Raw genomic sequence first — 27901 nt, forward strand, 5'->3', positions numbered from 1 at the left:
GAAACACTTCTCTGAGAGATCACACTGCAGGCCCACAGTGAAATGGGTTTTCACCTGAACATCCCCGTGTAGCCCACTTTATTTATTTAATTATTTAATTAAATTGTTTCCAAATTAATTAATTAATTAAATAATAATAATAATAATAATAATAATAATAATAATAATGTTTATTTATTAAAAATTTTTATGTTCATTAAATACATCAAATAATCTTTATGGAAATTGTCCATAATTTATTTGTACCCACAAACTGTTGTGTAATGCTGTTGATGCATAATTGTTCGTTTTATTCTAATTTTTTTTCAATATCTTGTACATTTAATCAGATCACTGTATTTTATTTTATTATAAATATGTCTTTTTAGGTACAGAATAAAAAGAGAAAACGAGGAAGCAGCTTTGTGCACTTGAATCAGTATTGCCGTTAAAACACACACACACACACACACACACAGAGTTTCCGTGTATCTGCGGCTCTTCCGCCTCCTCGTCATTCCAGCAGTAAAGCAGGGCCTCTCTCTCTCTCTCTCTCTCTCTTTTTTGCTCTTCTCCACCAAAGCTCGCTTTTCCTTCCTCGCTTTTCAAACCGCTGTGTTCGTCTGCCGCTTTCCTCCAGCCTCTCTCTCCCCCCTCCCTACTTTCCTGCCCCTCTCTATTTATGAAAACGTCACTTCAAGTCCCTCCCTGTTTGAATCTCATTAGTTTCTTGTGTGTTTCTCCCTGTCAATAATCCCGAATCCAGACTCTCTCTATTTCCATCCCTCTCTAGCTGTCAATCAGCGCCGCCTTTGAACTGAAAACCACTCCGACCAACTTCAACTCACTCAATCCGAGCGGCTCGGCTCCGTCTACGGCTTCTCTTTCTGCCAAGATCCCCCCTTTTTTTTTTTTTTTTTTTTTAGTTTTGTACTAATCGCCAGTCCTTGGGAAACACCAGGGCAGACCCTAAACTCCAAGTCGGATTCGGGATCAGAGAGATCAAGGGTTTAAAACTTTGTGTTTTGGCCCCCCAACACTGCTCGGGAGAAAATGCCGCAGCTGAACGGCGGTGGAGGGGACGATCTGGGTGCGAACGATGAAATGATTTCCTTCAAAGACGAAGGAGAACAGGAGGAGAAAATTTCAGAGAACTCCTCTGCAGAAAGGGATTTAGCAGATGTCAAATCTTCGCTCGTAAACGAGTCAGAAACGAATCAAAACAGCTCTTCGGATTCAGAGGTAAGTGACAGAAACACCGCGGATCACTTGTCCTTTAGTTTACTTTTACGTTAGTTTATTTTTTTCCTGTAAAGCGCCAAACTTTTGTGTCTGTTTCGCCGCCGTGCTGCTGATCACTAAAGCTAACCGTTTTGCCATTGTGCTGTGTTCAACGCTCCGCCGTGTCGCTGCATTTGAAGGCGGAAAGACGGCCTCCGCCTAGAGCCGAAACTTTCCGAGACAAAACAAGAGAAAGTTTAGAAGAGGGTGAGTCGCTCTTTTCTCGAAATGAGCTTGTGTTTGAGCTCCCTTTCCCCCCCTTACACACAACACCAAAAACACGCACATCGCATTGCTTATACGCTTAAATGTTCTTTTTTCCCCCTCCTGACGCTCCCTAAGAAAGTTTTCTTCTTTTCCCCCCGCCATGTTAGCTGCGAAAAGGCAAGATGGAGGGCTGTTCAAGAGCCCCCCGTACCCGGGCTATCCATTTATAATGATCCCCGACCTGACCAGCCCCTACCTCTCCAACGGATCCCTCTCACCGACGGCGCGCACAGTAAGTGCCCTTATTTCTGTCTTTTTTTTGTTGTTGTTGTTGTTGTTGTGTGTTATTGTTTAAACTTCCACTGTCCTCTACACACGACTGAAACACGGTTAGAGGTAAAGTCAGAACACAAAGCTGGGAAAGTTCGACTGAGAAATCTCCACTCAGAAGTTTCGCAACTTGTCCCTGATGTGATCCGGATACTGTACCGCCGCATTGCTCTCATAGTGTTCAAGCTAAAGCTAACGCGCTACAGCCGTACAGCTCTTCCTCAAGCTCACACACACTCTCACACACACTCCAAATACCAAACACAAACTCACTGTACACACCACTATAATACATATAATAGACTAATATGTGTGTGTGTGTGTGTGTGTGTGTGTGTGTAAATGATTCAGTGTGACTTGCGCTTTTCATTTGGACTTGAATGTCGTGTCTTCAGTCACGTGCAGAATGAAGAATGAGGCCACATCCAAAAAGTCACCTTTAATATCAGCATTCACATAAGAACTATTATTATTATTATTATTATTATTATTGTTGTTGTTGTTGTTATTGTTATTATTGTTATTATTATTGTTATTATTATTGGCACATCTGGCGAGCAGTGGAAGATGTGAGGTCATAATGTATGCACATTATAAACATGAGCCAAGGGAAATAGAAGCACTTAATGAAAACATTTGAAGTGAGTAAACATTTGCATAAAATATGCACAGCCCATACAACAATTATTATTTGTATTGACAGCAATTTGCAAGACGTGATCAAATAAAACGAATCCCAAGTCAAACATTCGCACTGTTCACACGCAGTGGATTTGGAACGGCAGTGTGTGTATATAAATAAACCTTATTTATATTACAATTACTATTATTGCTGTTTGAAAAATTTTGGATTATAATGATGCGTTTCTGCAACTTTTCCCAGTACACTTCCTCATCCCAGAGGACATTAGTGTTGCTTTAACAGGGCGATTTTAGTTCATACGCAGCTGGTATTTGTGTTATTTTTATATAATGGTGGCGTGTACACGGTCTCATGCTTTATGGATTACACAAAACAAAAAAATTGAACAGTATAATATTGATCTCTGTTTATTGCTTGTATCTATTAGTGTTTAGTTGAAAGTAAAATTTGAAATTGCATATAAATTTAAAAAATACAAAAAACGTCTATATATATATTTATATATATATATAAATTAACACAAAAACTGTGATGCGTATATGATATTTTAAATGCTGCGTGGTAAATATTTTAATGAGGCATAGTGTTTGTGTGTGTGTGTGTGTTTGTGTGTGTGTGTGTGTGTGTCAGTGCGTAGCCACTGTCACCATGCTTCACATATCACGGTGTCGTTTTAACTCCATTCTTGTACTCACAGAACTCGTCAAGAGTGTAATACCAAATCAGTGAGAGTTGACATGTACTTTCATTTATACTGAAACACACACACACACACACACACACACATGCATCTAATACAAAATAAGTGTATGGCCACTTATAAAATGGATACTGCATAAAGAAATGGAGGTGTTTGTTGAAACGGTGGTTAGATAGTGCAGATAGAGAGGGATGCTGCTGAAAGACGAGGGCGATCATATCCTAAAGCTTCCTGTAATATTAATGTAATGTTGTCGATCATCTCTGACGAGTCTAAGACTCACAATGTCCTTCAGACGATATAATCCTTTTATTCCCTGTAGATTGGAATAGGTATAATGCTCAGTTTACCTGCATTCTATGTAGATCTATATATATTTATTTGCTTATAGCGTTTGGTGCAATGTAATGTTATAGCTTAGCGACTGTAGCCAGTCCACAATTATTAGCGCATCAGTTTTACATTCTCTCTCTGTCTGTCACTCTCGCTCCGTTTCCCTCTTTCTCCTTCGCTCTGTGAGCTCTGCTACCTGTGTGTTGCCTGGGCTTCCTACCCGTGCCACTTTGAAGTTGAAAGCCGTTGTATTCACAAACGCATTACTTAAGTCTAGTATAAATAATTCACATGAGCATCGATTAGCTGTCTTTCTTTTTAACAAACACTCAGAGTTGAACCCTGCTAAACGGCTCTGATGCTGTTAAATCTTTATTACAGAAGGCTTTTCCGTGTGGCCGATGCCGAGCCCTCGTCGTGCTGTGCATCTCTGCAGTTCAGCCGTGTTTTTTACTAACATTAAGCAGAATGACTGCAAATGCAGCGTTGGTTTGGTTCCAGTTGTACGATTCAGCCTATTGCTTGCAGCTCTGTTTTAGGTTAAGGCAAATTTACAGCTCTGAAGGGTGATGTAATGTGTTAGCGAGAGTCAGCTGTGTGGAAGGCTGCAGCATTGAGGTGTATATTTGAAAGGTGACGATCTTTAGGATATTGGGACGTCTTGCCTGTGTCAGCTGATTCTTCCTTAGCAGCCTCGTGCAATAGTGATGAAATGCCTGTTCCTGGGCTTGTGTTTGAGTGTGTGCGGAAAGGGGGAGGAGGACTTGAATTAGTCTGACCTCGGAGGGCCATAATAACGGGAAGTTTGTTTTTCCAACAAGCCCGGCCTCAAAATCTCTATGATGATTAGGTGGAGTTTAGAATTCGACGTGACGCTACACGGCCAGCGTGAGCGCTCCGTCTCTCTCGGTGCCGATCTGCTCGAGTCAGCCCTCGCGGCTGGAGCAGGTCAGAGGTATGCTTATGTACTGCTGTGGCCTGTATGTGTGTGTTGTGGTTTTAAAGGTGGCTGGTTATGTGGGCTGCTGTAGGGGAACATTTCACCTCAGCGGGTCTGCGTGAAGAGGCAGGCAGAGGCCGACTCGAGGCAGCGCGCAGACCAGGGGCTTTACGCCTGTAAATCCTCTGGGTTTATTTACTGCCTCTGCGACTTATGAATGTTAGGATATTTGACGCCACCCCTGGCCCCATAATTCCTAAGGCCTGCAGACCTCTGGCAAGGGTTTTGGGTTTCAATGTATAATTATGTGCAGTTAAAAAAAAAAAAAAGCGCCAGGAATAAAATAAGAGGAAAACCTGCAAAAGCCAGTGTCCTCTGCTCTGTTTATGAATAAAGAAAAAGATGGGCTCTGAAATTCCACAGCAAGCCTGACATGTGGATCAATTTCACAATCTGACCTTTTTTCTTTTTTCCATTTCCCCCCTTTGTTTCTTTTTTTTTTTTTTTTTTTAAATATGTAGTGGATCTGTCATTTTAAATAATAATAATAATAATAATTACAATAATAATAATTATTATTATTTATTATTATTATAGTAATAATATAATTATTGCCCATTATAACATATACAAACTGTTTGATTGTTGAGTATATAAACAATTGAAACCGTTTCAGTGCGAGCTGTTTTTAAGGAATGTATTCTGATAAAAAGCACATGTGCGAGTCGTTCGTGCGACAGTGGCTGAACAAATTTTAATAAACCCTGACACTATCTTTCTAACCATTTTATTAATACCTAACCCGTAATGCCATATCTCATGGATTATGTATGTTGTGTTGCCACATTGAATAGCTTGTCGTGTGAAGGGCAAAAGATAGTTTAATGCGGATTTAGGGGGATAGACTCCTACCTTATCAAATTGGCTTTACACGTTGATGGCTCGTAATTGCTGTCCGCGGGGGGTTCAGCGAGCGATGCGGCCGGGTTTTTGTCGTCGCTCTCCGCAAAACACACTCTCAGTTTATTTAGAAGCTTGCCATCCTTTTGTTTTGCAAATCACTTTTGTTTATAAAGAATGGCAGAAGCAAAGTCTCTCTGTTCTTGTCTCCCCCTGTCCTTTTTCTCTTTTCTTCTCCTCCTCCCGGTCTCTCGACCCACGCATGATAGAAACGATGTGCTGTTTTGCTCGAGCTTGATAAACAGCCACAAAAAAAAGAAAAAGAAAAGAAAAGTGCAATCTGTTTTGGATTTGAGGGAGTTAAGTCGGGGAGCAAAGTTTGGCAGCATTAAGCTGAAATTGGGGCCTGCGAGACATTAGTGGCACACAGCACATTCTCAGGCCTTAATTAGTCCAAACTGTAATTGTTCATGGTCTGCCAATAGGAGTAATGCACAGGAAAAGTGGAGTTGCACTAAATCGGCCCACGTTTTTTAAAACAATAAATCACTCGCATATTTGTGCCGTGATTCAGATGGAGTCTCGACCTCTCCCATCTCGACATGTGGTAAATTGTAAAGTCAATGAATCGCAGATGTAGGGGAGAGAGTGAGAGAGAGACAGAGTACAGTAAGGTTTTGTTAGCGCCTGGTGAATGAATGGAAAAGATTAGTCCTGTAAATATTTATTGAGTTATTTTGTGAGTGTGTGTGTGTGTGTGTGTGTGTGTGTGCTGGGTTTAGTTATCTTATGGTGATTTCGGTGGGCTGCATTTTTTTGTGTAGAAAGTGGTGTGGAGTTGTTTGTGTATTTAGTTTTGTTAAGTACATGTGTTTTGTGTGTTCGTGTTTATAGTATGATCTACACTCTTCTGAGCCGTATTAAGAACAGTAGGTCATGAATTAGCCAGCTTGTAATTATGTCCTTTTCAGACAGAAGATAAATAAATAAATAAATAAATAAATAAATGGATGTAAAAATCCATTTTGGAAAATTCTATTTATATAATAATATTTATAATATTGTTTTGGGGGGGGGGGGAACAAACAAAAAGAAAACAGACATACCCTCGGTTATATAGAATATTCTGTGTTATATTTCTAAAGCGTGTGTTTGTGAAACAGTGAGCATGGCGCTGTCCCGCTGCGGGCCTGATAAACGCGAAGCCGTTGTAAATTTGAGGTCTCATGGAGCAGCATTGCCTTAGCAGCTGTGTGTTGCTGACCCAGCCCCCTCTCGTCTACCGTTCATTTCCATAAAGTTCAGCACAAAGATTGCACTGTACATCTGGAATGCAACTTTTGTCATCTGGTAAATATAGTCCTCCTGCTGGCCCACACTGTGCGGGGCTCCCAAAACATGGGAATCATATTATTCTCTCTCTCTCTCTCTCTCTCTCTCTCTCTCTCTCTCTCTGTCCGTGCCTCACATGTGCATGTGCAAATGCAGTTCACACACAGCGCTCGTGCTGATTTAATCGTTATGTGCAAATTTGTTTTGTAAAACTTTGCAGCAGCAACAGTATATCAGGAACATGTTTGGGGGGAAAAAACCTTCAGTTGTGCCGACTGCTTTCTGTTGAATAGATTTTTAATTTTTTTTTTTTTATTTTAAGTTATTTGGTAGTATTTGTTTAGTAGGAGTGTGGGTGTATTTGTAGAAGTGAATGCTAGGAAATATATTAGTAACAATTTGTAATGATTATATATATAATATATACAATTTGTGATGCATCGTCACATAATTAGTGAAGTTAGATATCTTAATATGATGCATCATTGGTTGATAAGTCAATGATATGACCAATCATATAAATATAAATCAATGATAAATCAAATCCTATATTGATATCCTCTATTACAAGATGATGTTTGACTACGTAAGATAATTCATGACTAATGCTATTCTGTCTGTAATATCTCGTAAGTTGGGACTGCAGTAGTGAACGGTTTTAGACGACGCTGTTTGGGGTCGTTAGTCCGTGCTGTATTGGTGTGGAGGGGGCAGGGAGGCCGAGAAAAGCGGGAAAGCCAGTGGCCGGTGTGCCCGCTGTGGAGGGACCGAGGGTGGATGATGGGGAGGGAGACGCACAAAGGCTGCTTGAATAGGGTGCATAATTGCTGCTAATGCTGGGGCAATGAGAGCGGCCACAGTTCCTGGTTAGATGTCCAAACAATAGAGCCCCGAGGCCTTGCATTTATCTACCTTAAAAAAAAGAGGGAAAAAACACAGCAGGGCCGAGAAAAGACAGGCAGGGAGGTGACAAGTTTATAGCCGTGTTTGATGGACAAGCCATGTGTGTGGCTTTTCTCCTCATTTAGTGAATAGGCCCGTTCACTGCGTTTATTAGCTCCTCCTGACCCGAGCCTCGTCATCAGAACGACTGCTCAGAGTGAAGTGACTCTGGAATTCAGCGGCGCTGGGCTTTTTGTTTGAATTGGAGCACGCTCGGCCAAAGTGCACGCACACTGACATGATTTCTGTTGGAAAGGATTCTCCCCCTGACCTTTTTATGGCAAATGATTGAGTGACTAATTTGTTTCTCTGTGTGTGTGTGTGTGTGTGTGTGTTTTTGTTACGTATACACGCATGCATGCTGTCATGATGATTTCACTGGACTTTTATAACCAAAATGGTAAAGATAATGGCAAAAAGATAATAATCAGTGCCAAAGTTCAGAACACACCTTTAAGAATGAGTGTGCAATGTTAACTACATTGTTTCAAGCTCAAAGATTTCTGTTGTGCTGCCATTTTCATGTCACTTAATATCAATATTTTTTAATGTTTTTTTATTGATATTAATTTATATTTCAGGTATATATTAGATGAAATATTTCATATTTTTTCAAATGAAAGCGGTAGAAGCGCGCGTATGTTATGATTGTGTTATTACGGCCTGTGTGAATGGTTTTGTTGATTACTTATTCCTGTTTATTATGTGAAATGTTTCTCTTTGATAAGAGAATATGGCTAATTTGGGATCAGCGGGCGAGTTCAGTCTTCAGATCGCAAACTCAGATTCTGGAGTCTTTCTATTGTGGAAGGTAAAATCTTGTTTGCTGCAGTTATCAGTACTAATTCCTACGGATACTTCGGGAGCATTTTGTATTGGTGGAACACAATGGACAAAATAATAGATGATAACACTCATGCTGTGTATTTTTAATCTTCTAATTAAACCTTTAATTGCTGCCAGTTAAGCTCAGAGAAAGGTCCTAAGAGTGTGAATGTATATACAAATGCGTTCCCCGCGCGCCCCCCCCCCTTTTTTTTCTCTTTCTTTTGAGCTAATTCTTTTGCTGCATCTATTCAAGGAACTGAAGTCCTATGTGAGCAAAATTTAAAGTTAGTGCTTCTCAAGGATAGGAAGAAGTACACATTTATTACTTTATGGATTAGGGGGAAAATGTTACCATGATTTATATATGTTAAATATGGGGGTTTTTTGGTGCTTTTTCTTCTTCTTTTTTTTTTATAACACAAATGAATCTTCATGGTGCAGTTTGTCATGCAGTCACAGATAATGCATTTATAAGCACAGGTATTCCTAAATTATAGGCATGAAATGGGAGCTCACCTGCCGTCTTGGAGATAGCGTTGATGTATTCAGTAATTTCAGTCTATTATACAGTATAGATAACTTTTTTTTACATGATTAGCACTTTACTTTTCCATGCTTGCTGCACTTATTTTCTGTTATTTATATGAGCTAGATACGTAGATTAATATAGACAAAAAAATCTTGAGAGAATCGTGCAAAACTTCAAGGTAGAAAAAATTCCAGGGCTATAAACACAATTCTAGAAATGTACAGAATTGACTTCCTATGTTGAATTGTCAATTACATTCCAATTGGAGGGCAAGCGAAAGGACGTGTATCAGTGGTCGCCCGGCCTGAGGGTATGGAGAATACGCTAGATGTTAGACGGCGTTTAGTGATGTGGAGTGAGATTGTAACGACGCGCTCTCATCTCGAGGGTGTGAGACTCGTCACAATGACAGAGGAGGTGTGTAATCCAGCAGCTCTTCGCATTTAGCAGACACGATGAGCATCTGTCACCGATAGTAAATAGCGATCTCTTTTCGTTGCCTATCTGACAGAGGCAAAAGAGTGAGCGATGAGACGGGAGTGATTTATAAGGAAAGAGGTCCTAATCCTGACCTGGGGCTGTTGGCTTTGGACGCTGGACAGATTTAGACACGCCACCGGGAGTCATGTGACCATGGCAGCGTTCCGTTCATCAGCACGGCCTTTAGAATGCAGCTTTTCTTTATCTGCAGCTTTACTGCTCCTCTATCTTTATGAGTCGTCACACTTTGCATTTTTCAGATATCAGTCTAGATAAATTGCCTGTGTTGTCATAACGAGTGGCGTCGAGTGGCCGGATTTCAGGTCTGAGACTAAGTTCCGGGTTTCAAGCTCAACTAGCTTAACTAGCTAAAAGCTCGTGCACTTAAACTTGTACAGTAACATTTTGAGTTCTTGTATGACTGACCAAGACGTAAGAACGTAGTGACTCAGAGGTCACCTGCTTTTGTTTAGCGCTAATGATAGTCCTCAATCGACTTTCTTGCTCAGTCCCAGGCCCGGTACCACAGAGAGCAGATGTTTGGTAGTGAGTGTGCTGTGGAATTCAGAGCTGTTTAAACAGTGGGCTGTCTCAGCACAGGCCTGAATGGCTGCAGGGAAGGAAGTTCTCAGTGTTTACATAGCTCAATTGTCCTGCGGGCCTCACAGTGTCTAATGCACTACTGTTCAAACACTCAAGAGTGTAGAGTTGACCCCTACTGCAGTTTAGCCACAAGCCCTGTGTGTGTGTGTGTGTGTGTGTGTGTGTGTGTGTGTGTGTGTGTGTGTGTGTGTGCGTGCTTGACTTTGTGTATGCACAAGCTTGCTTTGTTTTTTGGCTGAAAGTTGCATAGTCAGGATCCATAGTTGCAGGCTCCATTTACTCCTCAGGATGGTGTTTGCTAGAGCCTAGTGGTTTAGCTGATTGATATCGAAGTACAGCTTAGCTCAATTCATCTCAATTCACCTCCAAGCAAAGCAACGGAGGCTGTGTAACGACAGCGCAAGGAAGCGATAGATAGAAGTCCCCTTTGCTCCACCATGACCGTGCCTACTGGAGAGGTAGACATTGACATACGGGGGAATCAGCTAATTGTTGTTTGAATGACCTGTTGTGATCCAATGACAAATCGCCCCCACTCCTGCCAGTGGAGCGGAAAATGTAGCCTGGATTGGCATGATGTTAGCAAGTGTGTAAACTGTGCTTCAACAAGATGGATAAACGCAATTATTGGGCAGACCTGGAAAGGGAAAATCTATTTAAAGCCTGTAACGCTAAGCAGGGGCCGTGGTTAATTCATTTGGCCAATTTGCGGGTGATGTACGAGTGTCGGAGCACATTAGTCAGGGGTGCGCAAAAGCCTGGATGGTTGTGTATGTCTGCATGTGTCTAAATGGGGGAGTGGGGTTGTGTTATTGGAGCCCTGGTTTCTTTGGACCTGCCCTCCCCCTCACATCTCTCCTGTTTTGTCATTACTACTTCTCCTGCCATTTCAGTGGATAATACAAATGGACCCAGAGTGCTGAAGTGACACAAAGATACACAGAGTGCAGGAAAGCAATGTCTCCGTGCAAATGAGGCAGGGAGGACAAAGTGGTCCTTGTGGGGTGTCCATTGAGCAGCCTCGACAGTTGCGTCTCCATACCATACACCAGTTCATCTCCTTTCAGTCTCCATACCATACACCAGTTCATCTCCTTTCAGTCTCCATACCATACACCAGTTCATCTCCTTTCAGTCTCCATACCATACACCAGTTCATCTCCTTTCAGTCTCCATACCATACACCAGTTCATCTCCTTTCAGTCTCCATACCATACACCAGTTCATCTCCTTTCAGTCTCCATACCATACACCAGTTCATCTCCTTTCAGTCTCAATACCATACACCAGTTGCATCTCATTCTACTCACCTCAGTAACACACTTAATTTGGAGATAAGTTTGAAGTGAAAGAAGGAAGCAGGTCAAGGGGGGAGTTTTGTGGTGAACCAGAGCCAAGGCACCCTGGCAACATTTTATGTGAATTTTCTACAGTTTATGATTAAGTTGCAGTTGCTGCTGTTTACTGCAGGACTGCAAGGTTCATGCTGTGTACAGTTACTGCTTGCTGGAACCAACACCACATTTCGTGCTCTCATTTATCTCATTGTTCTCCTATTTTGGAAAAGGGCTATTGCTGAAAAACACATGCTTATTTTTTTCATATAGATAATAAAATATTTTTCTTTTCTTTATATAAAGAGTGGAATCTTATTCTTTTATTATGGCCTATTGCATCTGTCTTCAGAACCACAGTTTTATCACTTGTGCTCAGTATGTTTTGAACATGTAAAAACTTGTGGGGGAAAACCACTTGACAGTTACACAAGTTGAGCAGTATGCAAACTCAGGGGGCACAGCACAGGGAAGCAAGAAGGAAGAGGCGTTGCTTAAAAGCTTATGGACACAGGTTAAACCACAGATCTTTTCAAATAGGGGAGACACAACATTGGTGGCTGGGTAGTAGATTTTGCCATCACCAAACACTACATGCATGGCTAAGGTATGAGATCAGGAGAGGCTTCTGTGTTGGAGGACAAACCGGGTTTGTCTCTTGTCACTTGACTGTATACCTCTCTGGTGGTGAAGTCAAGAAATGAGAGCGGGCTTGGGCAGCTGGCCAAGCAGCCTGCTAACAGTTGCTGTGTGGCCCACGGCCTCAAATGCTCACGTCTGGGGCTTAAAGGACAGGGAGACCTCTCTGCACTCATGTTGCTCCTTGTGGTCAGCTTAATACTACCTCAGTGTGAACAGACATAATGCTGATGGCCACTAGACACACACTCCTTATGACAACATTGGGATTTCTTAAAGATATCGCTACAGAAGCAAAAATACTTCTCCCAAGATCCTGGACTATTTTCAGAATCCTTTCATTTCAGTAGCCAAATGGATTTGAGAGCAATTTCCGGCTTTCTCCCTGCTCTGTGCTTTCCACAGGAAGTAGCCTTTTATCCCAATTGCTTATACAAGGAACTCCTTGCTTAACCAGACATGCCAGACAATATTCCAGATCTTCACCTTGTACTTTCGTTTGGAAGCCAGACCCTTCTTCCTCTGAAAGCCCTGCAGTTGGAATGATATCTCCTTCTTCCATTTCTATCTCATATACTCTGGTACAAGACAACTGCCGATTGGAATTCCTTGTCCAACTCAGACAGAAAAAACATAGCTCGGACTTTTCTGTATGCTTCTCAGATCAGTTTACAGTGATCAACATGCCTCCTCACACAAGTGTTTCCATTTAAGAGAAGGCTGGCAGTCTTATTAGAGCCAAAGACTGGACAAACGTTTGAACCAGCCATTCTATATGGATTCAAACATGAGACTGTGTTAAAATAATTTTTTTTACTTGCAGGGCTAACAGACAAAGCTATAGTCCCTATGACCCTGTGGCGTCTGTATGATAAAGTACAATAACAGCAGATTTAGCTCTAGAATCAAAGCGAGAATGTGTTCATTGCCATGTTGTGCTTTATAAACGGATAGATGTTAGTGTAGCGATGCATTGTAACATGTCCTCTGATGGTTAGGGAAGATTTATTGCTCTGGTGCGAGGCTGAGGAGTTGCTTGTCCTCCCTGCACGAAACATGATACCCAGGGGCTTGGCCAGAACATTCACCAATCAGAGATTCATTAACACCAAGCAACATGACAGGTGACCATTCAGACATAAATGTATGCCAGAGAAGACAGGCTCCAAATATTTTTATTGGCGTTATTTTGGAAGGCATTCACATGAGCACTGACATGTATAACCATGCTGGTTACAGTTATTGGAGTCAAAGTCACCAGCAGCGGTATTGTTTCGATGTTGGCGTTGATGGTTCTTGCCGTTCAGACAGTGTCACTGAGTGAATTTATGTTGAGGGCTTGATAGGGAAGCTGCATAGTTTAGCCCTCTTGGAGCTGTGGTCTGAGATGCTGGAACAAACGACCACAAATTGTTGACCAAAGCCAGTGGCAGAGGGAGTGGTGGAGGATGACTGGAACTTTGGCAGTGAAAGGCTAAAGACTCGAGCTTGCTGCTGGGTTTTCAAGGAAAAAGTGGATTCCTGGGATGCTCCCAAAAGAAAAACCACAATGCCGAATAAAACCCATAAACGAAACACGTTCCCTCTTTTAAGAAAAGAACATCATTGTCACTTCTCATTTTCACTTGATATGTGGTTTACCACACCGAGTTGCTCCGAACGGCTCAGTCAGACTCGGGCATTTTTGGGGGGCTAAAAATGGTGTACTTTTGTTTTCACTGATTATATTATTCTTCATTTGAAACAGAGCCTGGTCTCTTCTATTCCTTCACGCCTTCTTGATTTCTGTCACAGATGCTGGTTAAGAGGCACATCTGCTTTCACGAGGCTGTCGAGCAAATCCTGTTCTGTAACATTGTCGCGTTGGCTAGAATTTAGCAAACAAATCATCGGTAAGGAATCGGTTGGACGTCCAGTCACTGGGAATTGGCCTGTTTGCCATCTGTCTGCTGGGATTACAGTTTCTGTGTAATTAAAAGTGCGACCCTCGCTTGGGCTAGTAGGAGGGAAGACGAGGCATGGGGCTAGGTAGAGTGATCCCATTACACCAGGGGAAGGAGGGGGTTAGGGGTGAGAGGAAGTGCTTCAGTGCAGAACTAAAGATAGCATGTGTAACAGAGTGCAGCAAAACTGGCACTCTCCTGTACATGGATGCGTATGCATGGTAAAACCCACTGGCTTATTTAGCATGAGTTTAGTTGGAACAGAGCAGACATCCAAAGTCCAAGTGATCCCTGTGTGCAGCCTGTGTATCCAGAAGGGTGTGGAGAGGCAGGGGGTGAGGGCTCCTGCTTTATCTCTCGATTTCACGTGAACCGTTGTTTTGACTCGTGAGCCACAGCTTCCCTTGGACACTTTCCAGAGGCTACAGAAGCCCCTCAGAACTTGAGTGAAAGGCCCTGGTCATCTGGATTCGGATTTGAGATCTTGTTGCTCCTAGAAAAGAGAGAATATGTGACCTAATGAATGCGTTTGTTGCTGTGTTTGAGTTTGTGATCATTATACAGTTCCTTCCCGTCTCTGTTGCTCTCTCTCCTACCCTCTCGGCTTATGTCTCTCTCCATCGTCTGTCATTTCTCTCATGCACAAACAGGATGTGGAGCTGAAAAAGACATTAGAAATATAACCAGTATGGGCTGGATGGCGTTAGGTGACACTTCCGCCAAGAGGAAGCGTGGCATTTAGAAAGGAAACACACAAACAAAAATAGCGGTTTTAATTAGCATGGCTGATTATGACATGGTCTCTATGTGGTTACCCAGGCATGACCGAGGTGGCCCTATCTTTGGGCATGGGGCCAAGCTCCTGAGAAATTACAGGCTGTCCAAACAAGAAACCTAGCCTAAGCTCTCCACTTCCTCCCTCCTTCCCTCTGTCTATGATGTTGTCCATCTTTCCATATCTCTGAATTCTAGATAACTCCTTCGTCCTCTTTACCAATTTATTTGTTTCTCCAAATACCATCTCTAGGTTTGTCCCATTGAGACGCTATCCTACTATATCCAATCTCTCTTTCTTTCTCTCTCTCTCTCTTTCTTTCTCTCTCTTTCTTTCTCTCTCTCTCTCTCTCTCTCTCTCTCTCTCTCTCTGATTACAGTGCATCCGGAAAGTATTCACAGTGCTTCACTTTTTCCACATTTTCTTATGTTACAGCCAGGCTGTGAATACTTATGTAAACGTGCTTTTTTGTTTTTTTTTTATTTTTAATAAATTTGCAAAGATTTAAAACAAACTTCTTTCATGTTGACATTATGGGGTATTGTTTGTAGAATTTTGAGGAAAATAATGAATTTAATCCATTTTGGAATAAGGCTGTAACATAAGAAAATGTGGGAAAAGTGAAGCGCTGTGAATACTTTCCGGATGCACTGTATGTCTCCAAACTGGCAATAAGTTGATTGCTTTACAGACATGATGTAAGCCCCTGCCCTAGGGTACATCAGGTTGGATTTCTCCTGCTTTATCTTGTAAAGCCTAAATTAACAGCTGGTTTGGTTTGAGTTCTTCTGGATCTGACTAAAGGATTAGGCATCATTCTCATGTGAGTCAATCTGGTTTGATTTATTGCAGGTCTATCAAAAAAGATCAATGGAGGCTCTTTTGAAAGTAAATCCTGGTTGGTCTTTGCGCTTACTTGTCATCATTGTGATTCTTTTTTTTCTTTCTTTTTCCTATGGCTCTCACTCCTTCATTCTCATTCTCTCCCTCCCTTTAGCTGTCTACTCCTCGCTTTCTTTTTTTTTCTGTTTTTTCCTGTCTTATCTGAGCTACGCGGGGAGTTAGCGATCAGTGGTGTCTGTGGTATTTTGCTGTTGTACTGGATGGATTTTTCTTTCTCATTAGCTATCCATCACTACAGCTCAAATTGAAGCCTGGATTTAGAAGCACATCCCGGTTGGCAGCTCAATGTTTATTTTTATTTCAGGTCAGTTCTACCTGTACTCCTGCTCCTTACATCCAGCTTCTTATTGTACAAATAGGTACACAGTTCTGCACATGGATCGACTTGTAATAACAAACATGCTTTCGGCTATAGGTTCACTTATTTATTACTACATTTATTACTAAAGAGCTGCTACTCGACTGCATGTGTTCCTCTCTGGTATGAGGCTATTCATTTTATTATTGCCGTATTAACTGAGCAGAGTTCATTGCGATTCCACTTGAGCTGACCTGGTGGATCAGGAACACTCTGAGCAGGACGGTGTGCCAGCAGCCCTGGCCGGACCTGGCAGGCAGGCTGAAATCTGATCCAGCCATGTTTTCAGTCCTCCTTACTCATTCCCACTCCCTTTCTCTCCTCCTCACTCTCCTCCGTCCCTCCAACAACAGGCCTATTATATGTGTTCAGGTCTTTCCTCCTCCTCTTGAGGCTGTGACTCTTGAAGAATCCGGCTGCGCGGTACACACACTAGCATGGCCACGCCGCCTGACCCATGGGCACACGTGCACTGACCCACTAAGGCTAATAACAGCTGTTGTGAAAGAGCTTGGTTGAGTGTTGGTGAATGTGTATTACGCAGAGGTTGACGCTCATATCAGCATGATCAAACACTGTCAGTGATGTAAAATAGAAAAGAGGACATTACCCTGACTCGTTTAAAAAAAAAAAGAAAAGTTTTTGTCCTCTCTCTCGTCTCGGCATGCTCTTTTTTGCCTGTCTTTTATAGCCTTTCACTTTCCCACCCCTCACAGGCATGAATACCATAGTGTGTGTGTGTGTGTGTGTGTGTGTGTGTGTGTGTGTGTGTGAAAACACAGAGAGAGAGAAGCTGGGGCAGATCAATGTCAAGTTCAGGTGTGTCCTCCTTCCTGGCAGAACAGGGCCGAAGGGCCAGGGTGGGGAGGGGAGGTGCATCGGGGGAGATGTGGGATGGAAGGGCTTGCTGTCAGCAGCTGGACCTCTTAATCCTATAGGCCTGGGGGAAAGGGTGTGTGTGTGTGAGTGTGTGTGAGTGTGTGTGTGTGTGTGTGTGTGTGTGTGTGTGTGTGTGTGAGAGAGAGAGAGAGAGAGAGAGAGAAAGAGAGAAAGAGAGAGAGAGAGAGAGAGAGAGAGTGTGTGTGTGTGTGTGTGTGTGTGAGAGAGAGAGAGAAAGAGAGAGAGAGAGAGCGAGAAAGAGTGTTTGAGTGTGTGTGTGTGTGTGAGAGTGTTTGTAGTGTGTGTGTGTGTGTGTGTGTGTGTTTGTAGAGTGTGTGTATATGTGTCTGTATGTTTGTGTGTGTGCATGTATTCCAATGTGTGTCCAGTAGGTCTGGCATTTTGAATACACCTCTGTGGCCATATTTTGCACAGCTGAGTCCATTGTGTCCGCGTGTGTCCCCGTGTGTGTCCCCGTGTCTGTGTGTCCGTGTCTGTGTGTCCATGTCTGTGTGTGTGTCCGTGTTTGTGTGTGTCCCCGTGTGTCCGTGTCTGTGTCTGTGTGTGTCCCCGTGTGTCCGTTTGGGTGTCCGTGCCCGTGTCCGCGCCCGTGTCTGTGTCTGTGTGTGTGTCTGTATTTTTTGTACATGCCCATTTCTTTCAGTGTGTATATTGTACACGCACAACTGTTTACTCTAGTCGTCTGTTTATTAACGGCGTGCTCTCAGTGCAGATGATTCACCTTGATTCTTCTTGATTTAGGGAAGTGATGGCGGCTAGACGAGTGTAGGTAGGTGGTGCACGTACCTCGTGCCTACTCCACCAACCGTATTAGCCCTCGGTTTGTACTAGTGGCACAGCAGAAATTGCTGAAAGGAGTGATTGCATCATCTTTGGACTTCATTAGGACGAAGCACACTATTTAGCCACATTCCATGCAAGCTTTCTCTCTCTCTCTCTCTCTCTCTCTCTCTCTCTCTCTCCCTCTCTCTCTCTCTCTCTGGCATAGACTTTTGCATATATCACGGGCTGGCAGGCTAAGAGCCTGGGACTTCCCCACACCACACTCCAAGCCTTTGATCCCTTGCTTTGGAGGTAACATCAAACGGAGAGGCATAGAAAGGCAGCTACTACTGTGAAGTTCACTGTTCAACTTGATGGCTTGGCTGAGGGATTTTTTTTTTTTTTGATACGGCTTCCCTCAGCTGACAAAAACACACAGTTTTTAGCCAAGGCTTGTTTCAGGACATGTTAACCTTTATAAAAGCCATCTGTTTTTTTGTTTTTTTGTGTCGTTTTTTTATTTTATTTTTATCCCTCCATACTCCGCTGGATTGGCTAAATAAGCTTGCGTCTTGTTAATCATGCGATGGATGCCGTGCAGCTGCCATATTGCGCCGTATTGCATCAATGCTGCAACTCTTTAAATGGAGGTTTGATGAAAAACGATAGGAGGCTGAAGAAGCAGCTACATGCATGTTCAGTTACATCCAGCTTCCTTCTCTTGTGATCTGACACAGAGCTGTCTGAATCTGTTATGGGAGTGTGTAGAGACCTCACTGAGGCTCTATACACCGTTGCGATCTGTAACAAGAGACTATGTCATGGTGGGAATGCAACGCTCTAACGTAACCTCTGCGTGACAATAATATACACTCATTTGTCCTATGGTTTATGCATGTCTAGGAAAATGTGCTTTTGCAATTTGTCATAATCAAATAAAAATCGAATCCAACCCACCGTCTAATGTGAGCTGTAGATCATAGGCCTACAATTAGAAAGACACACACCTTGTAGTTTATCCGTGCTGAATTAACCAGGGAATGAAGCCGAGCTGTAAAATTCCTTTCAGAACGTACACTCAGTTTCTTTCAATTATTAAAAAGTCTTGCATTGGATTGCGATAATGTTGAGTCTTTAATTTTATAGTCAGACAGAGAGAACTTTAGCAGCATTTTGGCCTCCAACAAACAGTGAAGCTGAATCCCACGTGAATACCTATTCACTATTTATGCTCACAACATGGGATATAACAATGGATCTGTAGAACCTTTTCCTCCCCATCATATTGTGTTTATGTACACAGTCAGTTTTAAGACATACTCTTTTTTTTTTTTTTATTGAATTTTTAATTCAAACATAATTGCCAAAAAAAAAAAAAAAAAAATTACACATGACCAAAAAATTAGGATGCATTTATTCAGACCAATTCTCTACATTAAGGGACAGCTTGTTTGTGTATCTTGTCACCGTTTTTTTTAATAATTAAATTTGTCGGTTTTATTGCGTATAATCATTGTAGGCAAACTTGCTTCTGTGTGTCTCTCAGGCAGTGATCACCTCTGTTTGTGTGTGTGTGTGTGTGTGTGAGACAGAGAGAGAGAGAGAGAGAGATTTGTGGAAAGAAGGCATTAAGGCATTAAAGAATCTGTAGTAATTGGCTTGTGTGATGGTGTGTGTTGCCACCGTTTGTGGATGGACGTTGATGGTAATTAACAGAGAGTGGGAGGAGAGCTGAATGAGGCTCTGGAGGTGGCTCAGGTCCAGGTCATTTCTGCGTTTTTTTTCTGTATGTGAGGGGTGCTGTTCGTGGGATGCACAGCAGAAGAGGACGGGGTCAGCAGTACACCTACTCTACTCTATCCACAGTGACCACTCCCTGACCTTCCCTGGGTTTTACTCTTCGCCATGCTTGCACCATTCTAATTAACCACCGGCACATTATTTATTGATTTATTCCACGTGATGGTGTCTCTGTGCTTGACTGAGGTTTTTCTGAATGACCCCATAATTACAGGGTCCACAATATAACCAGCAATGTGTAAATATATAACTCACACCCCTCCTGAGCTTATCCGAGTCCATATTCTTCACTGTTTAAGAGTTGTGTTGGATGTATTTGGTGTGTATGATGCAGGATACACACATGTGCTCAGTGAGAGCGCGTTTAATTTTGTGAGCACTAGGATTGGTCTTTAGGATTTTTGTAAGGATGTTTCTTTAGGGTGTTCTTTGTGGACACGTCCACACTCTTGTCCTGAAACCATTCTGAATTTCGAATCACATTCCTGATAATGGGCTTCTGCTGCACTCCAGGGCCAGCCCTTATGAATATGGAGTTTGAAGTGCTCCGAGGTGTGTGGGTGTTTCTCTGGGTGTGTGGGTGTGTGTGTGTTTTTTGCTTTTTGATGCTTTTTGAAGGCTGCTGTTGCTGCTGGAGGTGACATCGTCTTCATTTTGAACTTGGGGAGTGTGCTAGTGTGGTAATTACCACCTCATGGTGGCTAGGGATGACCCACCTCCCTACGGAATTACAGTATTCAGTGTGTGTGCGCATGTCTGTGTACGCGTTCCAAAGTCCAAACCCTGTGCTGACTCCATTTGAGCTGTTCTCAAGGCACACCTAGTGCTGAGTGGCCCATACGCACGTAGCTGTTAGGTAGGTCAGTGTGTATGAGATTCCACAGGACCAGAATGAGAACCTCTCAGTGTGGAAGACTTGAACTCTGTGTGTGTGAGTGTGTGTGAGTGTGTGTGAGTGTGTGTGAGTGTGTGTGAGTGTGTGTGTACTGCGATCTTCAGAAGCCTGTGTGCCCCTGCTGGTGCAAACACTGGCACTGAACACTCTGACATACACGTCTATTTATAGAGCATCCGTAATCAATCACTGAAAGACAGATAGAGATATTGAGACTGGGGAAATGGCTAGCGTCACAGTGCTGAGAGTAATAGCCATGTTTTTACATCGTAAATACCAAATAATACAAGTGCTTGGGTTAACATAGCGCTTTTGTCTGAATGGCTGTTTGTTTAACTAGATTATTTTGGCTGCAAAAAAAACTAAAGGATGCTAACTACTACTACTACTACTTTTTTTTTTTTTTTTACAACTACTACTACTTTTGTGTGGCAAAAATCATTGTTTGTGCTAGTGCAGTTTTTTGATAAAGTGGATGTAGTCTTTTTAGCAATTCAAAACCAGAATATTCTGCTTTTAAACTGTTTTTTATTTTTATTAATTATATATTGTCTATGTATATTGTATCACATGTTGTTTGAGAGTGTAACCAAAAACCATACACTTTCATTACTTTTAGATCAGAAGTTTAGAAGTGTTGCTTAGCCTTTGTGGACTTGGACAGATCCTTCGTTATTATCTCCTAGAAAACCATTTGTGGGATTTATTTTTGTCACATGACTGTGTTAGCTTGGCTCTGCTGCTAGCAGCTCCCATTCCGTTGATAGTACTGGTATATGGTGTTGCCCAGTGCCGTTCTGTATGTTTCAGGTGACTCAGCTGCTATTTGACTAGCGCATGAGCCCACACCTGCAAGACAAACAGAACGTGAGTCTGGCCACACATACCTCATGCCTTAGTGTTTGGGACTGCTTAGTATAACTACACCTTGATGAGATGAATTTACATGCAGATGGAGTTTGGGGTTTGGGGAATCATGGTATAGGACTATAGTATTTCTTACTACTTCCTTTTTACATCTTTTCTTTGAGAAGTACAGGATGAAAGACAGCACCATGAGTTTCAAAAGGCAGCTGCCTCTTGGAGAGTCTGTAGGATTTATTTAGAGGAAAAGAGGAGTAAACTGAAAGAGAAAGGGAGAACGTGTCAGAGGGAGTTAGTTGGAGGAGAAGAGAGAATGAGGAAGGTGAAAGGTGAGCGGTTTGAGGAGAGTGAGCTGGCGTCTCGGGCCTCGCGCTGTCAGAGGGCTGAGAAACCCCCAGCGGTTCTGGCTTTGGAGTAAATTCAGGCCCTACAGAGCCTCTCCTGCCCCGGGGCACACAAACCCCAGGCCTGCCCACATTCTGCCTTTATTTTCCTGCTTGCAAATTGCCTCAGGCTGTCTGAGCTGGTGGGACGTTCTTTTCTCATTTTTTTTTTCTTTATTTACTCATAAAATGTGTATTAGGAGAACTAAGCAAGTGTGAAGAGCCCTTGTGTAGACTAACTTTTAGTTTCATGTAGTGAGGGGGCAACTCTTCCATCACCGATCCTCTTTTTCCTCTGCTTTCCATCTCCATCTCTTCTGTTCAGCTGAAATGAAGGGCATTTGAATGTCTGCCACACACACACACACACACACGTTCCCTTACATCTGACGATAGGTACAGCGCTTTTCAAATAGCCTGGCTGGATCATCATTTTGTCCTCTCTACAGTCACAGAAAATTGCTTTTTTTGTGAACGTGAGTTTGTACATGAATGCGGTAAAGTATTAGCATCCCTGAGTGCCTTTGCTCCTGCACCTGCAAACAAGCCCATGAGACGAAGGGCTTAAGAAGTACATAGAGCTTTGCTGGTGCAGGTGGGGCCTGTGAGAACAGGAGCTCTTGTATCTGTCACAAGTCTGATCTGAGTTTCTCTGGACTTTTGCATTTGAACACAGCAGTGTCAGCTCCAGTCTCTTCAGCACTCCCTGTTTAACCAGAACTTCCAGGGTTTAACATGGCCTTCATACATCCTTAGTGAAAAGAAGGGATTTGTATTTTTTGTGTCTACATAAGCTGCAAGCTGTTAGACCAGTCCCAGGATCCTTTAACCCTGTGTCTGTGTGTGTGTGTGTGTGTGTGTGTGTGTGTGTGTGTGTGTGTGTGTGTTTGTTTTGCCATGTATTCGCCTGACCCCTGGGCACAGATGGGCTGGGATGTGGAGGGCATTGCTGGGTGTCTCTAGTGGGAGGCTGGCCAGCCTTATGCTGACTACAGCTTCCAACCCTGCATCCCTCTTCTCCTTCTTCTTCTTCTTCTTCTTCTCTCTCTCTCTCTCTCTCTCTCTCTCTCTCTCTCTCACTCTCTCACTCTCTCTCTATCTATTTACCTATCTATCTATCTATCTATCTATCTATCTATGTATACACACACACACACACACACATATATGTGGAGGAATATATATATATGTTTTTTCCTCCAGTTCCTATACATTTACATAATGCACATATCTGTAATACATTATTATGGATCACTTCATGCTTTTCTGGACCAGTGGCCTCTCTGGCATGTTACACATATGATTTGTCTGATTAGAGAAAGAAAAAGTGTCTGATGTTTACTTGATTTACTGGCTTACTTTCTGTGTCAGGATGGTCCTGACATACAAAGTGACATTGAGTTCTCTTTCAAAGGTACATCATTTTATTAGAAGTACTTCAATGACTGTCTAACTCACAATAATATTGTGGTTGCAATGTCATGTCAAGTGTCCAGTTGAATCAACGCTGAGTGCTATGATGGCCAGAACCGTCTCATTCACAGTCATGTGTATACTGAGGTTCTCCACTGCAAGTTAAAGTTTTCTTTAAAATGGAACTATATTGTGGTGCATTGTGTGCTGACATGACACGGTGCAAAAAAGCTTCTTAGTTTTCCCTGTAGTTAATGTGTGAAATGTTAAAAGCTAAAATGTTCTAAATGTGAGCAGTTCAGTTAAAAATAAGAAAAGTGTTACTTTACTGATTTGGAATATGGCAAAAAACCCAACTATTTTTCTAACTTATTGTTGCCAGTGTGCCCCTTCTCTCTCTCTCTCTCTCTCTCTCTCTCTCTCTCTCCCTCTCTCTGGGAACTCTTTGGGCAATAGAGGGAGAGTTCATCCCTCTGGGAGGATTTAGAAGACTCCCTTGTCTTTCACTTCATCAGAGACAATTGAGTCATTCAGGGCCATTGTGGCAGTTCGGAGGCAGGAGAGAGGAGGTGAGGTAGGCTTGGAGGCCTGATAGAGGCTGGGGGGAGTGACAGGGGGAGCCCCTGCTGTCAGAGTAGGAACGAAGTGCACACTTTGGGCAGATCTCACGCAACCCCGCGAGTGCGGAAGGAGGGGGGCAACGTATCGTAAAACTCCAGAGCAATTTGACACATCAGAATGGCACTTGAGTTACCCAAGGGGCCTACTATGGGGAAATTTGGTGGAGGACGAGAGGCAGCAGGCGGAGGTTAGGGGTCACAGCCCAACCAAGTACATCCGTCAGTGGGCCAGGAGGGAGTTGGAGAGGGGGTTGATAGAGCTCTGGCACTGCTGCTTTCCTTGGCATGCTTATAAAAACTGTGGCAGGGATTAAGGAGAGAACATTTGCAGTAGTGGTCTGAAGTGGATACGCCTGTTCGAGCATGTGCACTATGCCCTCGTTGAGGTGTCTACTTTCACTTCCCTCAATCCAAACAGTACTACGCTTGAAGCCAGGATGTCACCTGGCTCACAGCCACCATGCACCACTACATTTCCTTATAAATTACACTTACAATAAATATACATTTTTACGAATGCCATTTGTTCATTTAATGGGCAAACAATCCCTAAACTGCACCCTTTCTAAACATTTCCTATGATATGGATTTGGTTTTCCATATTTTTTCTAATTGTATCACCCTGTTTGGCATTCTTAAAACCAGCAGCCAATAAAAAACACAAGGAGCTCAACAGGAGAACTTTATTATACATCCTTTCCCCCCAGTACAGATGCAAACTCATAAACAAATAGATGTACAGGAGTAGGAGGTAGGACTGCAGAGAAAGGGGAGCAGTGGAGCTGCGGCCAAGGTGGGAGTCAATAAGTCCCTCCAGCATCAACCACAGGACTGCACCCTGCAGTGAACCTACCGCTAATTAATACTGAACCAGACTGGCTCCCCGAAAGGGTCACACACACTTTCATGGTACAAACATTCTCGTACAACAAAGCCACGAAGTAGGCACGTATCCACTATACAAGTACTGCACCAACACAAAGCCCATGTTCAGATAGCCACAGGCAACAACTGAAAACTGCATGTAAGGCAAAACCAAATTCCAAATCTGAGCGTCCTACCTCCTTATTTACTCCTTCATCTTTAGTGCACCTAATGCTAAACTCTAAATGTCTTCATGCAGAATACTGTCAAGGTCAAGCACATAAGTGTGGTAATACGATTTAAAGACGCATTTTGATTGGGTTAGAGGAGGACAAAGAGAAGGAACAGTGGGAAGAGCTGTGGTTGGATCTAGTTAGAGATGAGGAAGGAATGATAACATTTATTTACTTGCAGCTCGGCCAAGTTTTTTGGCTGGAATCCGAGCCCAGTGGTTGACGTCCCGATTGAATCACTGGCCAACCTACAAGGCCAACCAACTTGTCAGAAGTTCTCTTTGGGGATCCTGGGTAGTATACCACAGCATACATTATGGATAAAAAAAGTGATCTATTTTTATGTCAAGTTTACTCCAAATCCATTTTTCATGTTTTGAGCTCTAGGCAGCATACCATAGCCTGCGGTTCCAAGGTTAAGAAGCAGTTCCTGGCTAAGGCCTGCTTAACTAACCTTTAGCCAGACAGCACATACTCTCTTTCTCCCTGTCCCTCTATGTATCGTATTTAGCTGTTTATATCCTCTATTTACCTACCTGGCCTATTTATTTCTCTGTGATGGCTAACCACCTCAGTTGTGTCTAACCTCATTGGGTAATCAAGCATTTGCTAAGCCTTTATGCAAATCCAGTGAACCCTCCTCTTACATCCTTAGATTGTTTGAATAATCGTTTGAATTTACTCTCAGGCAGTGTATGAAGCAGCTATTTTGAAAGGTCACATGTTTCCTCCTCTATGTATGGTGCTATTCAGGTTTCCCCTAATATCAGCAATAAGCCAGTTAACCTCTGACCGGGGTAATTACGGAGGGCACACTTTGTACAGGGAAAAAAAAAATAGCAAGTATCATGGCCATGACCATGACTTTGACAGTCTGACACTCTGGAACCAGAAAATTATTGTGTATGACCTTGTTTTATAGTTCAGTACAGCAGGTCAAAGGTGCACAGCTGGAGGTCATTGGGTTTGTGAATATTGGACTGATTGTGCTTGCTAAAGCTGATTTTTTTTGGCATTAAAAGGAAAGAGCTGCAGTGAGTGAGGTTCTGGGTTGGCTGGGAAGGAGGACATGGACAGTGAGCAGATCTGGGAGTGTGTTGGGAGCAGAGTGCACACGTAGATCAGGTACACAAGAGACAGCATTGATATAAAATAAGGCCTAGTTCTTAAAGGAAGGACCAGGCTCGACTGCAGGCTAATGTTCAGACAGGACAGAGTCAAAGGAAAGATGCGAAAGCTGGAATGACACACTCGTTTCCTGTGTCCGAGTGAGGCGAATGGGGCAGAGTTCAGAAACATCACCTACAGCCCTCTTGCTTTGTATTTCGACTTTAGCGTAGACCTTATTGTATAACATTGCTCTCTCTTACACGGTACATTTTAATCTTCACCCATTTCTACAGCTGAGTGTGTGCCCTCTGATCCTAACTATAAAGGATAATGAGAAGGTTTTATAACTTAATTGCACAACGGGTTGATATTTTTGAATATCTCTGGGTACAGGTTGGCACTTCAAGTTTCTTCCTTCACTGTGAGAAACACTAGTGCGTGTCTGTGTGTACTTACATGTGTGTATATGAGTCCTAAGGAGCCAGGCTGGATCAATCATTTACCCAAACGGTTGCTGAAATGACTTTTTATAGACACGTAAAAGCAATATAATACATCTGAAATTTCATATATGCAACAAATCAGCCTTTATATGAAATAAACAGTACATATGCTGACATTTCTTATTCATCCAGGACATCTGTGAGTTAACAAAGACCTGATTCCTGTCTCCATGGCACTAAACAGCCAGTTCCAACTTCATGTTTTTTTCCCCCCTTGATCCAGGATGAGTTTCAACACAATTTGCTTTTGCTTTCTTTTTGCTTTCTGAACCATATGGTCATTTTAGGATATTTTTCCTCTTCTGTTCCTTCCTCTGTTTGCTTTTCTGCATTGTTAACATGTTTTTCTTTGTTTCTCCATTTTGTTTCTTTCCACCAATTCAGTATCTACAGATGAAATGGCCACTGCTAGATGTTCAAGCAGGAAGTCTTCAAAGTAGACAAGCACTTAAAGATGCCAGGTCCCCTTCTCCAGCACACATTGTTGTAAGTAACACCCATTAGTCATTGCATTTACAAAGCTCTTTGTTTCACGGCACAGACAAAAGATCCTCTTCCTGTCTCTTGTACGGCCCGCCTCTTCGGGTTCTCGCACTACTGTCCTAAAACAAACCTGTCAATCGAGTGCAAATGACTGCAGCTTTTTGTGTGACAAGCAGGGCTGCAGAGAGCTGTGCACTTACTTTAGGTGCTAGTTGGCTACAAATTCAGTAGCACTCAGAGGAGTAGAGTTGAATCTCACACACTCTTATCTGGGTGGCGTTTTCTGCTAGAAATGCATTTGAAGAGTCAAAGCTTTTCAGGTTCAAATTTGAAAACACTTATTAATGTCCATTTTGAAAAAGTATGATATAGAAAGATTTAGAAAGATAGGTCTTATGCCTATGAATCGGTGGTTTTAAAAAGTTTGTGTTGTACTCGTGCAACTGTTAAGGCTAATAGGAAATATATGATATACATTTCTTAATATAGGAAAAACAATAAATGCCAGAATTATAATAGGGAAATCATAATTCTCCTACCTGAGTATCCTACTTATTAGTCTTGATCTTATGATAATGCTAGGTTTGGAGGAGGGGTATTGTAGTCTAATAGTCAATGTCATGCTGCAATGTTGGCTTTCTGAGCTATCATTTTGGAGACAGAGAAATATCTTTTCATTGTTTTTTGGTCCTAACTAATGTCAGCTATCATAGCTATCCTAACTACAGGCTTCTCCTTGGCAAACGGTATTATTCATGTTTTGTAGTGGCAAGACAACATGATAGACACTGTATTTTCTCTTGCTGCTGATTTCCTAGCTAATGTTTGTTTTAGGGTTGTCACGGTACCAACATTTTAGTAGTCGGTACCAATAGGAGTAAAATTCCACGGTACTCGGTACCAATTTCGCTACCAAAGCAAAACACAAAAACATGCGAATTGAACAACACTCTATTTTATTAATAAAGTTAAATGTCAATATAAAATGTCTTTTTAAACATGCCATTATGTATAGTTATCCAGCCAAGAGTAGAAATGTTTTTCTGACTGACCGGTAAGTAAAGACGTCAACAGTGCTAGCCACACATCTGT

The 27901-nt window shown here is 42.4% G+C and overlaps 1 protein-coding gene across 12 annotated transcripts in view; it reads left to right on the forward strand.

The window, feature by feature from the left end:
* The first annotated feature begins 276 nt into the window (after positions 1–276).
* The window catches only part of tcf7l2 (transcription factor 7 like 2), an 83429-nt gene continuing 55804 nt past the window's right edge, over positions 277–27901 (forward strand). For 4 of the 12 annotated variants that reach the window (XM_053640752.1, XM_053640753.1, XM_053640755.1 and 1 more), the window contains exons 1-4: positions 277–1221; positions 1401–1467; positions 1635–1759; positions 26711–26812. In XM_053640752.1, coding sequence (XP_053496727.1) covers positions 1033–1221; positions 1401–1467; positions 1635–1759; positions 26711–26812 — 483 coding nt within the window. In that variant the 5' untranslated portion in view covers positions 277–1032. Of the gene's footprint in view, positions 1222–1343; positions 1468–1634; positions 1760–26710; positions 26813–27901 lie in introns of all 12 variants that reach the window. The other 8 variants (XR_008387581.1, XM_053640756.1, XM_053640757.1 and 5 more) reach the window with 4 other exon arrangements.

Source organism: Ictalurus furcatus, chromosome 13 (genome assembly GCF_023375685.1).
Source record: "Ictalurus furcatus strain D&B chromosome 13, Billie_1.0, whole genome shotgun sequence".
Lineage (NCBI taxonomy): Eukaryota > Metazoa > Chordata > Actinopteri > Siluriformes > Ictaluridae > Ictalurus > Ictalurus furcatus.